This window comes from Ctenopharyngodon idella, chromosome 9 (genome assembly GCF_019924925.1).
Source record: "Ctenopharyngodon idella isolate HZGC_01 chromosome 9, HZGC01, whole genome shotgun sequence".
NCBI classification, from domain to species: domain Eukaryota; kingdom Metazoa; phylum Chordata; class Actinopteri; order Cypriniformes; family Xenocyprididae; genus Ctenopharyngodon; species Ctenopharyngodon idella.
The window spans coordinates 6,846,842-6,865,363 of record NC_067228.1 but is presented as its reverse complement, the minus strand read 5'-3'; the positions used below and the strand labels follow the sequence as shown (position 1 = coordinate 6,865,363).

General features: G+C 36.9%; 2 protein-coding genes across 2 annotated transcripts in view; both read right to left on the bottom strand.

The window, feature by feature from the left end:
* The window catches only part of cerkl (ceramide kinase-like), an 81,598-nt gene extending 71,331 nt beyond the window's left edge, over positions 1–10,267 (bottom strand). The window contains exon 1 of the mRNA XM_051906855.1: positions 8,006–10,267. Coding sequence (XP_051762815.1) covers positions 8,006–8,342 — 337 coding nt within the window. The 5' untranslated portion in view covers positions 8,343–10,267. The remainder of the gene's footprint in view (positions 1–8,005) is intronic.
* Positions 10,268–10,412: 145 nt separating this feature from the next.
* neurod1 (neuronal differentiation 1) lies at positions 10,413–13,536 on the bottom strand. Its single transcript, XM_051906888.1, has 2 exons — positions 13,368–13,536; positions 10,413–12,463 (listed from the first exon to the last, which is right to left on the bottom strand). Exon 2 carries the CDS (start codon positions 12,452–12,454, stop codon positions 11,408–11,410), a length of 1,047 nt encoding a protein of 348 aa, XP_051762848.1. The 5' UTR covers positions 12,455–12,463; positions 13,368–13,536; the 3' UTR covers positions 10,413–11,407.
* Between the last annotated feature and the right edge of the window lie 4,986 nt (positions 13,537–18,522).

Here is an 18,522-nt window from a genome sequence, read left to right as displayed (position 1 = left end):
CTTTGCCCCCATGTTGTGTGGGGCCATGTGGTTCCCAGCATGGCGTCCGAGAGCATATTTTCCACCTGTGCCTGTGGAAGCCTGTGTGCCCAGACCCACACACCAAAACCCAATATTTACATTTTTATATTGCCGTTTTCAAGCCCCCAGGATGCAAACAAAGGAGGCAGCGTCTGTTTGTTCCCTGTGTGCAATTAGACTGTGACACTGTATATCCCTATTGCAATACAGAGGGGTCACGCACTTGAACTTTGACTGTGTTCAGTACACAAGCCAGCTGATTGGCGTACACGGGACAATCTGCTTGCTAAATAGCATTTTAAAGAATCTATAAAACTCAAGCTCTGCATATTACTGTATAATTTTGGGGTTTTGGTCAGCCCAAGTCTGTGCATGCAGATTTTCATCATTGTACACGCCTCTTGCTCCATGCATGTTTGTTAATTAAATTTAATATATTTTGGCCAATTTATGCATTCAGCTACCAATAAGAGTATAGTCCTCACCACCAGAACTTTTTATTTTTTTTGTCATTGGGGTCCAGTGTTGTTTGTTGTTAGTTAAATTAAATTTTTTGGCTAATTTATGCGTTCAGCTACCAATAAGAGTATAGTACTTATCGCTTTATCTGTCAAGGTCAGTGCAGAAAAAAGTTTGTTGTTCTGGTCAAGCTTGGAACTGTTTTTTTTTGTTCTGTTGTGTTCTGTTGTTCTGTTGTTCTGTTCTGTTCTGTTTCGTTTTGTTTATGTGGTCCAGTGTTGTTTGGACTCCAACATTCTTCAAAATATTTTCTTTTATGTTTTATGTATTCACCGCTTCACTGAATTAAATGAATTCTGTCCAAGGTCAGTGCAGAAAAAGTTTGTTGTTCTGTTCAAGCTTGGAACTGTTTTGTTTTGTTTCGTTTATGGGGTCCAATGTGGTTTCCTCAAAATATTTTATGTTTTGCAGGAGAATGAAAGTCATACAAGTTTAGAACAACTTAAATGTGAGTAAAGTAAATGAAGACAGATTTTTTTTTTGGGTGAACATCCTTTTATTTTAATAAACATCCTTGTGCTTAAATTTTCCTGGTGAAAACACTGCAGATTAAATCAGGCGTATAGCGAGAGGCATTTCATGCAATGCAAAGCTGTTCTTATGCTCATTCTTATGCTGTCGTGCAGTTTTGGAAGTGCGTACGCTCTCTCTGTGGGTCTGTAACCAGAGGCTCCTACTTCGAGTCTCAGGTGTTAGTAGAAGAGCTGAGCATGTCTCAGCATAATGACTCATTATTGATGCTAATGATGTTCTGCTCATTATTTTTAAACAGGCTCTAAAAAATAAACAATTATCATCACCTACTTTTCATTATGCTGCCAGCCAAAATAAATTGAGGATATGAAGGGGAGGAAATGTGATCTGTAAGACTGGAGAGCTTAAATAAGTAACATAACTTCATTAATGTGGCTAAATTACTTATTGTTGCATCTAGAGTTGGAGAACATGTTTTTTGTTTGTTGATTGATGCTTATTGAAGAGTATACAGTTATTTAGCACTGATATGACACTCAGTGTCTCCACTGCATTTTTCCATGTGGAGGACAGAGAATGTGTCTTGACTAAAAAATGTCCCCCTTCTGTCCCTCGGTACTGTGAAATGGGATCAGATAACCTCAGCGGTGCAATTAGCCTCAGAAATCTGAGGCTGAGCCAGTCAGTCCAGTTCCAGAGAGCTACACTGGGGCAGATGCTCCATGCTGACCGCAATGGTCAACCAAAGTCCTCAGAGTTCTGGGAAAAACAGGTCATTTTCAAAGATCTAATAGTACCACAGCTTGTGTATGGTAAACCATCTAGCATTTGCTTGCATGACATGCTCGTTCAGTTCAGCGCTCATATAAATGGCCAAAGTGATCGATGAAACAAAAGCTGAGAACTAAAGTCAATATGTTAGGATATAATCTGAAACAAAATCATTTTAAAACGCATATAGAAGAAGAATGGCTTTGCGCATCTCTCATCTAATGTATTACTCCCTCAGAGATAAGTGAGCATGCATTCAGGATATACTCTATAAAGTAATTAGATTCTCTCATCATGGAATGGAAAATCCCTACAATGGTCATATCTGATTATGGATGTAAAAATAGCAGTTTAATCCAGTCCTATTCTTTTTTATTATTGTTTAGAGAAGTGGCGTCAATTCACCAAAATCAAGGTATGGCAAACTCTGATGATGAAATCCGATCTTGCTCCCTCAGCATGACGACAAGTGTGTATGGATATGTGTGGTGCGTCCAAAGATGAATCACATATGCGTCCAAAAATGAATTCAAAGATAAATCATATATACCAAAGATGAATCACAAATAGCTTTGATCATAACCCAGCAAATTAGACAGTTATAGACCACTATTATACACAACTTTTTCCAGCACTTCAAAGCTCAAACGTATGAATAGGCCTACTATCCAAATTAAATGTTATTTCCAATGTGATAAAAAAAAAAAAAAAATTGTTCATCCTTCAAAGATTGTCCACATTTGTAAAACGATGTAGGAAAACTAACACTTGGTGAAATACAAACACTTTTATTTTAAAATTAAAAAAAAAAAACATGAAATTACCACTATAACCAGTAGACGGCTGCAGTGGACCACTTATTGGCTCATTTGCAATTTCCACTCCCTAACATAGTTTTTTCACGTTTTGCTTTTGAATTTATTTTTAGAGATTATCAAATCACTATTATAACATTTAAAAAATCGATTCTTCTAATTTTTGTCTATTTTTGTCACATTTTATACTGGGGTGTCAAGTATATATTTGTAGGAAAGGTCACAAAGTCTCATGAAAAACAAAAACTTTTCTTCAAATTGTGATTAAAATTTACAATCACTTTATAATCACTGAAGCTGTCAGTCAGTTAATTGCAAACTCATTGAGTGCGTAAACTCCAGTTTTAATCAATGACTCTGACTAAACTTCACAATGAATCTTTTATTTACATAGTTTCTGCTTTGTTTGTTATAATGAGAGGATTTGTGCGCGTAAAACTTAGTAAAGTTGCGCTAAACGTAAACTCATTCTGCGTTTTAGTGGATTCTCACTACTGGTAAGTTAACTTAAACACCTTTGATTGGTCATTATTTTCAAGAGAAATGCTTATGATTAGTTACAATACTCAACGCTGCAAAATCACATTGTAAATAAACACATTTGCAGCGCTGTTGAACTCATGTGAGTCAGAGGTTGTTCTTCATAGCTCAGAAGACTTAATTGAGTTCTCTGCTATCTTTTATGTAAATTTCACTTTTTTGTCAGATGTTTTTCCTAAAATTGCTTTGGAAAAATAAAAACGGACACAAAAAAGACAACCGTTTAGATGTACTGTACCTCAGATAATTTAGGCTAGAAAGAATCAGATAAATGTTTGAGTTCATATTAATCTCAGATTTTGCATGCATTTTGGTCTCTTCTGAAACATTGACGTAAAAATATATTTTTTCGGTACAAAAATCTGAGAAGCAGAATACTTCAGTGTAAACTCATTGCTGTCTATAAGAGAAACAAATGAGATATTAAAGGGATCTTTTTGTTTTTGTGTTTTTGTAAATTAAATGTGCAAAGGCTTCCGGTGTCATTCTCTTAAATTTACCTGTACAAAAACAGTCCATTATGCTGCTTGATATTGCAAACTGGTATTTGCTATCATACTATTTTAGTTAATTATCATAATCATAAACAAACTGGTTTGTAGTGCAAATAGTTTACTGCACTTTGTATTTCTTCTAGTTATTTCCCTATAGACGTTAATGAATGGGAAGTCTTGCATATTCAAAGAATATAGCTTACTTCCGTGTTGCAAAGTAAGGTGGATAGGTAAGGTGGATCTCCTGAAATAAGCCATCATTTAGGCTAAGCAGTAAAGTTCAGTGCAAACATTTTAGACGCTTTTCAGCAACATGCATCATTTACTTAAACTGTTGCCTTCTGTATCCAGTTTAATGATTAAAAAATAAATAAATAAAAGCATACATTTGCAATCTCTGCCCCATGAGCTTTGTTTGTATATGTTTACAGAGCCAGAGGTAAAAGCAGCGCACACATGGCATGAACCCACCAGAGTGATCTAAATGAACTGCGTGGACTGGAGGCGTGAACTGTGCTGGCACCCAGATCAAATCACGGTGTTTGTACATTCAACAGACAAACTGAAGTAAAGCCAAGGCCAATGCTAAGCAAATTCAGGGTTCAAAAAGTCAAACCCAGATCCCTTTGGCAAACAATCCCAGTCTCCCGTGCTCTTCTGTGGTTGCGGCTGAATATGAGGCCAATTCAGCAGGCTCTACTTTCATTTTTAAAAGGTGAGCTAACTGGCATGTTTACTCTGGGCAGGCTGTAGTAAGTGATGTCTCGTGAGCGTTATTTTTAAAACATACGGTAGAAATAGCGCTGACCTCTAAAAAAAAGAAACTCTATGTATTATTTACAGTTTGTCCTGTTGTCAGCTCTGAGGCTAGTGCTGTCTTAAAGGGATAGTTCACACAAAAATGAAACTTCTGTCATCATTTACTCACCCTCATGTTGTTTCAAACCTGTACGAGTTTCTTTCTTCTGAAGATAAGAAGATATTTTAAAGAATGTTGATAACCAATAACCATAGAGTTGACGGCACCCATTGACTTCCATAGTATTTTTTCACTAGTCAGTGGGTGCCGTCAACTGTTTGATTACCAACAGTATTTGAAACATCATCTTTTGTGTTCAACAGAAGAAAGAAAGTCATACAGGTTTGGAACAACTTGAGGGTGAGTAAGTAATGACAAAATTTTCATTTTTGGGTGAGCTAACTTTTGTCATTATTTACTCACCCTCATGTTGCTCCAAACCCATATGATTTTGAAGTATCACAAAAGTACTTAAGGACAAACCTAATGATGCCATATTTGAAAGAAAGTTACAATGAAGGGCAAGATTTTCAGTGAAAAATGATGGCTAAATTTCAGTTGTTCATCAAATCAAAGCTTTCATATGGCTTCAGAATACTTGGAATATAGCACACGAGTCATATGGACTACTTTTATATGTTTATTTTGTATTCTTAAAGGTTAATAAAACTTCCAAAGGGGGGTTTTGCAATGATGCCAGCATAGAAGAACCATTTTGGGTTCTTCAAAGAACTTTCAGTGATCAGTTCACTGAAGAACCATGTTTTTTTTAGTGTGTGAAGAACATTATAATAATCTAAGGAACCTTTTTCCACTATAAGAACCTTTTGTGCAATTGAAAGATTCCATAGATGTGAAAGGTTCTTCATGGAACCATCAATACCAATGAAGAAACTTTATTTTGGAGCTTGATAGCTCCAGTCCTCATTCACTTTGATTATATGGAAAAGTCAGGATATTGTCCAAAAATCCATTTTGTTTTCCAAGGAAGAAAAACATCAGAGTGAGTAAATGATGATAGAATATATTTACAAAACCAGTCAAAAGTTTTGAATAATTACAATTTTTTAAATGTTTTTGAAAATAAGTCTCTTATGCTCATAAAGGCAGTGTTTATTTGATCAAAAATACAGTAATATTGTGAAATAGGGTGAATTCATGGTGATTGGGACACTTTTTTGCCATTGAGATGACTGGGAAAAAGTGTCCCAATCAACCTGAATTCCCTATTATTACAATTTAAAAGACCTGTTGTCTATTTTGATATACTTTGAAATTAAATTTATTTCTGTGATGCAAAGCTGAATTTTCAGCATCATTAGTCCAGTCTTCAGTGTCACATGATCCTTCAGAAATCACTCTAATATGCTGATTTGGTCCTTAAGAAACATTTCTTATTTCTAATATTTTTGTGGAAACTGTGTATATCCAATTGTTTTTGTTTTTATAGGTCTAAAGCATATGACAACCTAAATAAAATGCAAAATCAGAAATTAAGCAATGGGAGAAGTAAACAGAGGTATCAAATCATCGCTGAAATCCAACACACAGTGTTGTCATAGAAACAAGCACTGAAATGCCACATTGCAATCATGTAATTTGATATTGTGTTTGTCTGCTGGTTAATGTCCTTCAATCTCTCTCAGTTGTCTGTATTGAGGGATCAGGGGCAATATTCTGATCCGTTATCCCTCAGCGGAAAAAAAGCACACGAGCGTCAAATAGAGAACCCCAGTATATCGGGATCTCGCTGTCATTTTTTGGCATTTTCAAGAGAACATTTGGTAAAGGCCATAGGGGGTTATTAGATGAATGCTTTCTGTGTAATGAGAGCTCTGGCTTAATAACATTAGCTTGGATCACAGATGAAAAGTACTGTCTATAAAGCTTACGCTGACTGAAAGTCTCTCTTGCACTCGGCAGCGCTCGTGCTTTAAAGTGCCTGCACAAAACAACAGCCAAAGACAGGAAGTACATGCCTCAGCTTCAAACTGCTGGGCGTGTTTCAAAATTCTTTCATTTTCCCCATTTGGTTTTGTTTCCTAATCAAAAAAACAGCATAAATCATGGAGAAATTCATATCTATGCATTTGTGCACTTTATGTTTGAGACCGCTGCGGTTTCCACATAAATGACCCCTCTGCATATATTTCTAGTAACTTAAAATGTCTAGATTAAATGGTGGATTCCTTAAATAATACCTAAAGAGAAAAACTACACATGCCTAGGGTTTCACTGATATCTGATATGAAAATCAAATCCTCCTAAAAAGTCATATGGTTATCTTCTTAGTGTAATGATGCAGATGGTAGTTTTGAGTATCATTTACTTGGACATTTGCTAACTGTCCACAAGACTGACAGATGCCCTACTTTAGGTGGTCACAACAGTCAGCCGGAGTCCATTACCAACACAGCTGTTACACATGAGTTTCTGGCAGGACTGACATTACCCCCTTTTTCCCCCCTTTATTTGGATTGCTATATTGTTGTAGCCCTATTTGCTTGTGTAATTATTACAGTAGGGTACAACAGAGCTAAAGGCCCGCCCACAATATGCTCATTTTTGGTTATGATGTTTACAACAACCAAAAATATGTTTTTGAGTGAATACTGATGGAGCAGCGCAATATTTGTGAAAAGCTTATTTTCATTAAAAAGCATTTAAAAGGGCTTTTAGGCTATATTGGACCTTTTTAATGTTGCAACAAGAGGACTTTTTTTTACCTCAAATACTATCCCTTGACTTATAGACAGTTATTGAAAAACTATGGATTGAATCGCCTGGAACAAAACATAAACAATTCCTGTTGCTCAAACAATACAGCATAGCACTAGCAATGCCAAGATCAGGGTTCAGTTCCCAGGGAATGCAAAATGTATATCTTGAATGCACTGTAAGACACAAAGTGTCATTTATGCATAAAAAATAAATGTCTTTTATCTCAAAAGATATGTGATCATTTCAGGGATTCACATTAGCTACATATCTGCAACATTTAGCCAACTTGTATTTCATCAAATGACCTCAAAGACAAACTTTTGTCATTGAAGCAATGGCCTTATGGCTGAGGTCACTTTGTTGCGCACGCATAGTGACAAACGTGTTTGGAGGAAGAATCCACGGATTCATCATCAACAACATCATGAAAGTTTCACTTTCAGAAATATATGAAACTTTCTTGATGTGTGAGCCTAGAGCGTGTGTTAATTGTATTGTAATTGTGCATCACGTGTTTATGTACAAGACAGAACCATACCAAAACGAGAGAGAAAGACCAAATTATTATTCTAAAACTCTAAATTCTAAAACGATTCATTCTAAAATTCTAAAACGTTCATAAAACCAAGTTTATACATTCTTTACTTATGTTTACTCTATGATGTCACCGAGCACTTTTCCCGTGCTGAGAATGCATGTGCACTGTACACGAGGCGTAGTCGTGTCTATAAACACGATAAATAATAAACTGTTTTCTAATATGACTTTGAGCTCCAAACACACAGGAAGTAAACATGAGTAGTGTACAATCGCCATGGAAACGGAGGCAAACACAGCTTAGCGCTGCTCACCTGTAGGGGTCTCGGGATGAATGGGCGTCCATGTTACCCGCGTTGCCGTGAGAACCACGTCATGGCTATTTTTCCCGATTTGGAAGATTCCTCTCACAATCGGTTCGTCCGGCCTATATTTCGTTTCTTTACGCTCCTGATCGTCGTCATCGGTGCATAACTGAGGGGCCGAGACGGAGCGTTTCGCGCTTTGCTGCTGTTTTCGCTTTTTCTTTTTTATCTTGATTCGCTTTCCCGTCCCGTGAGGAGGAGACGCCGGTTGAGTCTCGCGCAACTCTTCCTGACTCTCCGACCACGCGTTGAGGACATTTATCGATTTACACGGGGATTCAAACATAATGTGAATGTGTGCGGGGCAAACTCGCCTTTGTGTACTAATTTACCGGCTCGGCGCGCTCCCGGTCGCTAGGCTCTTGAGGAAGTTCCTCGTCTCCATGCACCTCTAGAGCGCGCGCGCCCGCCCGCTGGACTTTCTTAGCCGAGCACGCGCGCTGCCCTCCCTCACATATGGTCTATTATTTACTATTTCAAGGAATCATTCAAAAATATGTAGTAATATGAAATACTATGACAAGCCGTTTTTACATTTATTCTTTTTAGTCTAACTATCCATTTTTATGTTAAGAGTAGACTAGTAACAACATGTCTAATGAATAGCCTAGTTAGCCTACTAGACAATGAATAAGATAATCACTTTTGGAAAAGCTAATAGAATTTCTTTAAAAAAAAAAAAAAAAAAAAGTTAAAAAATATATATACTAATTAGTAGTACCTCTTGTAAAAAGAGTTAGAATACATGGGCCTACTATAAATTACTAGCTGATATTTGAAAATTTCCCTGTAGTATAATTAAATGGTCTTTATTGCATTACTTATTAGTGTTTTTAAAATGTACTATAAATATATATTAGTTAGTTTTAGAAAATAAACGACGGCTTGCAATAGGAAAGTGAACAAAAATCTTTTAATTTTGTCTGACATTGATGGCACTCAGATGTAGCTGAAATTTGTTTAATGTCAACAAATATAGGCTGCCTCAGACATGCACGCCTGAATTTCTTTCCATATATTTAATGACTGGAGACCTGGTTTATTTGGTGTGCTAAACGATTAGCCATCATACTAGGTGAACAGGTGTGAAAAAGTCTTCCTCATACAGCACCTTGGACAGTTCCTGGATGTAGCCAAAGCTTCTGAGTCCCGGTGGACGTTTCTCCTTATGTGTTTTGTCTGTATATGCAACAGTCTCAATGTTCAAGTCGTATGAATTAAAAACATTTCTAAAGGACGACGTTAGTCGTGATGTCTCAAATTGCTCTATATAGCCTTCAAAAATCTTTCACCCAGCGCATGTGTGCCTATTGTAAAGGAATTTACAAGATTGTATTTTATATTGTTTTATTTTATCTGTAAATACTTTCATCCTCATTGGCATAATATGTATTTTTGTACATTTATTTTCGTACACACATGCTCGTCCAAAATGTGTGGGGGTATTTCAATAACTCCCTTTTACACCTTCTTGTCTTCATTATAATCTATATTTTACGTGAGTGACAACTTGGACTTCATTTAATAATGGACAAATGCTGTCTGCTCTTCAAATAAAACACAAATATCCAATATATTTTAAGAAGATTTTGTTTGCACGACAGGCACGAACGGTTTTGGGTTACAGACGACTCCAGGACAAATTCATTTACACTGATGTATATGATTTTTTTTTTTCTTCTAGAAGTATTTAGATATACAGTGTGTATTTAAAAGTTCCAAATATGTTTGTAGATGAAAACCTCTTCTATACAAATGTGGATAAATGCGCAAAAGCGATGGTGACATTAAACTCTCCGCTGACTTTTGATGCTTTTACACGGGATGTCATTCGTGTAATAATGAGATCTTATTTTAAGGAGACTATCTGGTTTCAAATAAACCTGGGTAATGTCACAATTTTGGAGGTACATTTATATTGTGGCTTTGCATCTGTCTCTTCCGTGCTGGTTTAATATTTATTTTAGCTGCAGGCTATATGCATTCAGGTAAGAAACACTCTTATTGCGCACTAAAGGACCAAATCGATACAGCATCTAAATATTATGTTAGGGCAGAATACGATGTGTTCAATAATATTCAAGGTTATAAATTCACATGACCTTGAGTTTTCATATTATTAATCTCAAAATGTAGCTAACAGTTTCAAAAGTTTCGAAATCTTTGATAGCCTTAAATTCTGAGACTAACATGCGCCATTATGTTTTCATTTTTTTAACCAGCCTTTATTGTGTTTCTTGCTGACTAATCAAGTATGCGTTTTAAATGAAATAAAAATCACAATATATAATGGTAAATCATTATTCTGGAGGGGTGGGCGTGATGCATGTGTTTTACATAAATGACTATAATAATGTTAAATTCAAAACCATCTGTTTTATTTCTTAAACCTCCATCATAAACCGATACACACATACAACAGTCTCAAGACTAGAATCACTTTTAAATCAACCTCTTTTTTGGTTGCATCTTCGTTGTTTGTTCTTTCGTCACAAGCAATATACAAATTTCAGTCGAAAATACCCGAATAGTTTGAGCAGACTAATTCAGTCCATTATTTATTTTCCATCTTAGAAAGACAGGCCTCTCGATCAGCTTTTACACAGGGTGAGTTTAAAAGGTGATAGTCAAGCTTTTATGTACAACACTGAGACTCTAACACCGAATTTTTTTTTTTTCCCCATCACTCAAGCAATTCGAAATTCCACAAAGGATCACTGATTGAACATATAGGATTAGACGGGATTCAGAGGATGGGAATTGTGCAACTCTGCATGATTTTACAGTAATTCATTGCTAAGGCAACATTACAGATTTTGAAGCACTTGCCTGCTGGTTATTACTAGAATGAGTACTGTTTTATATAAACACAGGAGATAAATCAGTTTTATAAAACATTAACATGGGGGTTGCATGGAATGATGCAAGGTTTGACTTTATAAAAATTAACAATTCTATACAAAATCACAACAAAATAATTCAGTATGGGATAGATAAGTAGTAAAATGTAATAGGTTGAAAAATATATCAATCTCTATTCATTTCTATAATTGGCCCAGTATTGGTTTAAAAATTGCATAGTTTCCAAATTATTGCTTGTGATTTTGTAGCATGGATAATTAACACATTCTGAAGAAGGTCACGCCTGTTCCCACCTGTGTGTGACCGCAACGTAGAAGCGCTATAGAATACAATACATAAGGTGAACGAGAATCAACGAATTCTCTTTTCTCCTAAAGGCAGTAACAACAATAAATACGTACATAAGATTAAGCATATAATGTTGTTGCTCTTTTTGCATCAGCCGTAAGAGAATACCATGTCGAGCAGTCTCACAAATGTCCATTAGAATCACGAGTCATGAAATATCGCGTTCAGTTGGGCGTTCATGACCCGCTCGTGATGAGAGTGCCCGTCGTACGACATAATGTTCTCCATCGGTATATCACAGCGCTGCGTAGAGCCCGCGTAAAGCGACGCGTGTCCCTGCGCGCCGGCCAAGCCCGCCGCCTGATAGTGCATGGTAAAGGCGTAGTTCTTCTCGAATTCCGAAGAAGCCTCGTGTTTGAAGGAAAAGTTCCCATTGACGCTCAACGGTGGGCTAAGGGGTCCGTCAAACGAGGGACTGGTGCAGTCTGTGAGCGCGGTGTCAAAGAACGGCTCCAGCGCGCTCCCGTACGCGTGCGGCTTGACGTGAAAGATGTGAGAGCTGTCCATTGTACCGTACGGAGGGCTGGGAAGACCGGGCGTCTGGTACGAGTAGGGAAGAGCGGAAAAGGAAGCACTTGCTGTTTGCATATGAGGGGGCATCTCCTGGCTCTGCTCGGGCAGAAAAGTTCTGGGGTTCAGCTGGAGGCATCCTGCGACCAAATTGGTTGTCGGCTGGGACAAGCCCTTGCACAAGGCCTGCACAAAAGACATCAAATCCGGGCTTTTGCCCGACCTCAGGATTTCCGAAAGAGCCCAAATGTAGTTTTTGGCCAGTCGGAGCGTTTCGATCTTGGAGAGCTTCTGCGTTTTGGAGTAGCACGGCACAACTTTGCGCAGGCTCTCGAGCGCATCGTTGAGACCGTGCATGCGGTTCCTCTCCCGGGCGTTCGCCTTCATGCGCCTCATTTTGAACCTTTGCAAACGTGCCTTTGTCATCTTCTTCTTCTTGGGTCCTCGTCTTTTCGGCTTGGTGTCGTCGCCGTCTTCTTCCTCCTCCTCTTCCTCCTCGTCGTCCTCATCTTCGAGTCGGTTGAGTCCAACATCGTCGTCCTCCATATCCTTGTGCATGGGCTCGTCGGTCTTGTCCACGTCTCGCTCGTCTTGGGAGCCGCTGTGACACTTGTCGGTCCAGTTTGTGCTGGTTTGAGACTCCAGCATCATGCTTTCCTCGGTGTAAGACTTCGTCATGTTGGAACTCTGCAAATGATACATAAAGCCTTTAAATATGTTTTTCTCCGTATTGTCTTTCATAAAAGAGTCATGCAACACTTAAAGTATGAAATGCACTAGACTGTGAACCTCCCAAATGCAACAACACATCACCTGTGGATGAATCATAGCTGCTTATACTTTATGCAGCTTTATTATGTAACATCATCAATCAGACAGAGCCCTTGCTGTTGTACATTTTAAAATAAAGAATAAAGGAATTTAAAAAGGATTGTGCTCCCTATGTATAGCCCATATAAGAAATATAAGTCTTTTTATTCTGTGGGTATTAAGAAAAAACGACTTTCTGGCTCTTTATAAGAACAAGATTCTTTGCTGGATCTCTGAATCTTTGACGAACCGTTATTTTCTAAGAGAGTAAATTAGTCTGAATGTTCATTCTCATAAGTAAATTGGTGTTTCCTTCCTGTTTAACGCGACTGAACAACAAGATTGAACTAGTTTTGAATCTTTTTCCTTTACAACAAATATTGTGCCATATATCAGATATAAGTTTAGAAATTTAGACTGTAGAATGTATTTTATTAGTCCTTATACAGGAAAATTCTGTGATTGCACATTGTTACAGCATTTTATTTCAATTTTCCTCAACAGTAATTCAATTCAAAGTGATTGAAAAAGTGCAATGAACTTATCCGTGCAGGTTGGCGCTTCTTTTCCAATTTAAAGTAACAAATAAATATATTTTTCAGCTATATGTGGGTTGATTTTTTTTTTCCAATGTCATCATAGTGCATCACAAAATATATGCATTTCATAATTAAATGTCACCACAACGAAATCATCTTCATCATAAGAATGATCTGAGCTAATAGTCTAAATAGTTAACACAAATGAGTGAAATACAGACAGTATTAATAAAGACACATACCTAAGAATTGTTGAATGACTTGTTATGATAGTTTCATGCCCCTCGTGGTGTGGGAAGTCCTGCGGATTGAAGCCTGATGTGGCTGCGCCGATGTGATGCTCTGGTTATATAGCGGTGCTGCTGATGCTGGAAGATGCGAGTGGATGTCTGTCTGTGGCTGCCTCTACAGTCCCACCCTGTGCCCGTGATTGGCATCTGGCCCCGCCCCTTCCCCCGGCACGCGCCATATGGCCGACTACGTCAGGAAAACGGCCTCAAGCGTCACGTGATCTCTTCCATTTGTATTCGCCAGAGCTCCGTATTCCGTCCCTTTGTGGCCGAAAGAAAGTGGCCATCTGTCGCCAGTTAGAGACTCCGTGGACCTGTTTGTACCCGCAGGATGGATTAACCCTTTCAAGCGTGGGACACATTCAATCACGACCGACTCTTTCTTTAGCCACATCCCGTTGTCTTAATGCGGACAACTCTTTATGCGTGTCCATAAATTAGCTCGTAATCACTGAGTAGTTTTTGTCACTAATTATCAGTGGAAATAGGTCCTGTCTAAAAGAATAGGATAAATAAGCTTTGGTTGTTGTTTTCATTATTATTTGTTGGCTACTAGCTACTTATTATTAATTTGCTTTATAATTAAGCCTATTTAAAATTAAAACAATCGAATTTTATTAGGCTTTGATTACCGGAGAAGTTATATTGATGTTTTTGAGAAATGTGTTGTTTGTTGGGGTGGGAGATTTGTCGCTAATCTTTTACAAATATCTCGTGATATTGATTAAACAGTAATTTCAAAGTCTGGCTCGAGACCCCGGTAGTGAGTCCCCCTCTTTTCAACGCTGGTCGGTCGGCACGCGAGTCGCACGCGCACTGACAAAAAGCCTGTTTCACGGCTCACTAACCTGATCCAACGTCCGAAATCTGCTGTTTTCTATTCAATTTAATATCATCGCCCTTCCAACCCCCTAAAAAAAAAAAAAAAAAAAAAGATAGACCAACGCGATGACCGTTGAAAAGGCTAGTATATAAATGAGGGAATAACTATAGACAATGGCATTCAAACGCATGTGGTGCTCTGAAGAAATTAGATATAATAGACCATTTTTTCTGGAATTATTTAATATCAACAAGAAGACATCTGACAAGTAACAAAACCTTTGTCACGAAGTAATCATGCCTTAAATAAATAATGACTTTAGTTTTAGGATATAGGGCCGCTGTTTTTAAATCTACGCAATTAATTTTCGCATTTTAATTAGCTCAGAAACACACCTTAAATCAGTCCAGCGAATAGACCCATATCCAGAAATAATTATAAGAGCATATTAAAAGATTTTGGAAGTTGTTTCATCGAGGTAGGCTAGTGCAATTATTTTTATTCGTGTGAGTTGAGCGTCTCGGCTATATCCTCCCATGCTGTTTGTCCATGCGTGCAAAATATTTCATTTCCATTGTTTGCTTATCTGTGCTTATCTCTCCTGACATCTGTTAATGGCCTACCGCAGACATTTGATAACCAGGTAACCGTGAAGTGTCCACGAACACTAAGGGGCTCTGAGTGCTGCTAATCTTTCTCATAAAAATCGACAAGTTTGTGCTGGTCAAAGGTCCGATATGGAAGCCGTCTGTTTGCATGTGTGTATCTCCCTGTTGCCATGCAAACCAAGAGATGTGAGGAGAGTGATTTCAGCACCACTGACAGCAACTCAGTGGACTTGTGTCGCATTTGCTTCATGCTTTAGTTCGCGCTTATGCATTTCTTATTTCTTCAACGTCCCACACATTGGCACTCTTTATGTGGTATTATATTAGTCTATAAATTACAGGCATATAAAAAATATACAGGCTTTGTATGATGTCATATTACTTTTAAAGACTCTGATTTTCTCTGGCTCAATACTGAGACGAGAAAATAAAGAGCTACAGTTAAGATGTCTAAATTGATATAGCTAATATATTTTTGGTTATATTTATATTGCATTAATCAATGACTGTAAGGGGGTCGATAATCTAATCGATTGTAGTTCGTCTCACGCCCCAAGCAATTAGCAAACTGTCAACTATCTCAAAGTCATTTTTCAGTACCATTTTTTCTTATAAATCCGTGAGGCGTTAACAAAAGTAACGGACGCTACATCGACAACAAATAATTACATTGTTTTGTCGATGTAGCGTCCGTTACTTTTGTTCGCCAGCGATGCATTTAGCGCACGAAGAAACTTAAGTGTTTACTCACACGTTGTGTGTTTGAAAAACATAGACTACTTATGCTCTATATAATCCTAAAAAATAAAATTAAAAAAGCCCTGCCGATACCAAAGGAACAGAAGTAGGTCGCTTCCTGCTTTCTTTAACATTAAGGTGTTCCTCTCCCTCCCAACACAACCCAATATGAGGTCATACCAGTGATATTTATTAATTATTTGACCTTTAACACCCTCTGCTTGAACCAACAGACCTGAGAAACAGTGAATCCAAACCAATCTCTCTCTGCTTGAATGGGTCTCCCGACTGAATAAATCCCTATCTCCTATCTCACTGCATGCGAGTTTCGCTGCTCTAATTACTTATGCAAAAATGCAGATTTGTATTAATTAGTTTGTCCGCTGATTAGTTCTGTGGTATTTTGGCGCAATAAATCATGCAGAGGCACTCATTTTGGCTGGTGACCCATCTGTGCAGCTCTGTGGATTCCGGGTTTGTCAGTTCAAGGGCTGGTTCGGGTTGCAGGTAAGGCCACCTGCTGCATATGGGGCCAGTGCGGCCTCTCGAGGCCATCAACATCATTTCCAACGGATGACTCTTTTCATTCAGACGCATTTAACAATAAAATAAACGGGTAACAGGGGTAAATAATTTCCATTACCAAGTCGATAAAATTATATAGAGTAATAAAATACATACAACAGATCATGTAGGCCTACATTAAGAGCATATGAATATATCTATTTTAACTAACGATCTGTTAAGCAATCTAATAAAATAATGCTTGTTAATGTTAGAAATTGTATTAAAAAGTGCTTGTGTATAAAATATATTTTACATTTTATTTAACAAAATGTTTTTATACAAACGTTCTACGAAGTAGAAAGGATTTTGACAAAGTATTATTTAGGAAGCATATGTTTAAAATTGATTTCTTATGCATTAAACTGTAAAAATAAATAAACAGTAAAGCCTTGGCTTTCGCTTTATCATATATAAATGTATTGCAAATATATTAGCTGTATTATTTAAAAAGCTTAATATTCGACGCATTTTACGTTTAATACGCTGGTATTCACTTAAATCCTCAATTCACCGGAATCCTGTGTTTGAGATCCGAAGCTTCGGTCTACAATTCTGAAGAGTCTAATCATGGTCACGAGCGCCATCTCCTGATTCAATGGAGAAATTAGGCTCTTTTTCACAATGTCTACAGCTTTCCCAGACACTTAAGGTTAAATTATAGAATAGAATAGAATAGAATAGAATAGAATATTCAATATAACAGTTCATGAAATATACTGATAGCCCATGTTATTTATATTATATTATATTATATTATATTATAATTTCCTTTAAAATTATTTATATTTATAAAATACAACTGTCTTGAGGCCACAGTTCAAACTTTTTGTTACATTCTACATTCAATAACAGTTTGATTTTATTGCATTCACTTATTCACCCATCATCTGTTAAAAAAATATTCTAATATTGGAATTTTTGTTTGAAATCAAAATGACTTTTGTGAAATGATTTTAATTTAAGAGAGGTTGAAGGTGTTTGAAACCAACATGCAAACCAGCATCCGCAAAATTTCCCCATGTGACAACTAGCCCCGGGCTCCCTAACTTCAATAATCTTGAGCAGTTTATTGAAGTTTTACTATTAAAGTTTTAGTATTATAGTATTTATAGCATTTAAGTATCTAGTATTATAGTTTTACTATTAAATACAGCCTACTACAGTGTTTTTACTTCACAAGCAAAAAAAAAAAAAAAAAAAAAAGTTCATCAGTATTATTTGGGCAATCCAAAAATTATAGTTAACTCATACAGTTCTGCAGTTTTATAGCATATGTTGCTTTTTTCTATGTGTAGTATTTTATCTGGTATTTATGATGAAATCTATTCTGCTAAACAGCACTGTAAATTCAGCTTATCAAATAATGAAGATATGTTTTTTTTAAGGGGCAGATAATATGTTTCTGCTGATATATCATATTTTTGGAAACATTTAGGATTCAGAATATCAAAGGGATAACCATTGTTATGCTCATCTGAGATATATTGCTTCAGAAATACTGACAGTGGTCCATAAATCAAGTTATAACCATCCACTGGGTAATAACATGAACACAATACCTCTTCCCATCTGTTTTATGGCAAAAGAACAGTAATTAAGATTCTACTGAGAAATGTTGGCAATAGAATTGAATTGAATTAGCAATTACTTGAATTTTGCTGAAACAATCAGGCATCACAAAAGCAAATTTCAGCTTTATTAATCATTCTTTGTGAATTATTCTGGAGAACTTCACATAGACTGAAATAGCATTACAGATGTTTTAATATATGTCTGCTTAAAGAAACAGTGTGGAGTGTTATTCTACTGACAAATATAGCTCGTACCAACAGCTCGAAGGCTGCTGTAAATCAGTTGCCTCGTTTTCAGCAGTAGATTTCATACACTGACCATCATCCATGGCGGCAAATGAGACAAACTGTGGTTTTAAGGTGTCATGGTTAGATGTCTATCACAGGTGCTTCGTCTCAGATGGATTGGTGGGTTAACCACTTCCTTGCCTTGCTCAGTAATGTAACTTCCTTTCTAGTTGATCAGTTTATTTACAGACATCTGCTGTTAGCTGTAGGACATTCAAGGTTTATTTGGCCATAAAGAGATTTTTACTTTATTTAGCCTTATGGGCATCTTACAAGTTGACCAATGACCAAACAACTGAGACTTTAAAATATAATCAGAAACAAACAAACAAAAAAAAAAAAGTATTTTGTATTCACATTTAAAATACTAATGATTTGCATAACTGTACTAAAATTTAGTTTATTTCCCCCCAATAAATGATTATGTGTTCCCTTTTGTCACTACCAAAACACTGATGACATCGGTCATGTTTTGATCATGAAAATTTTAAACATAAGTACTCGATTATGTT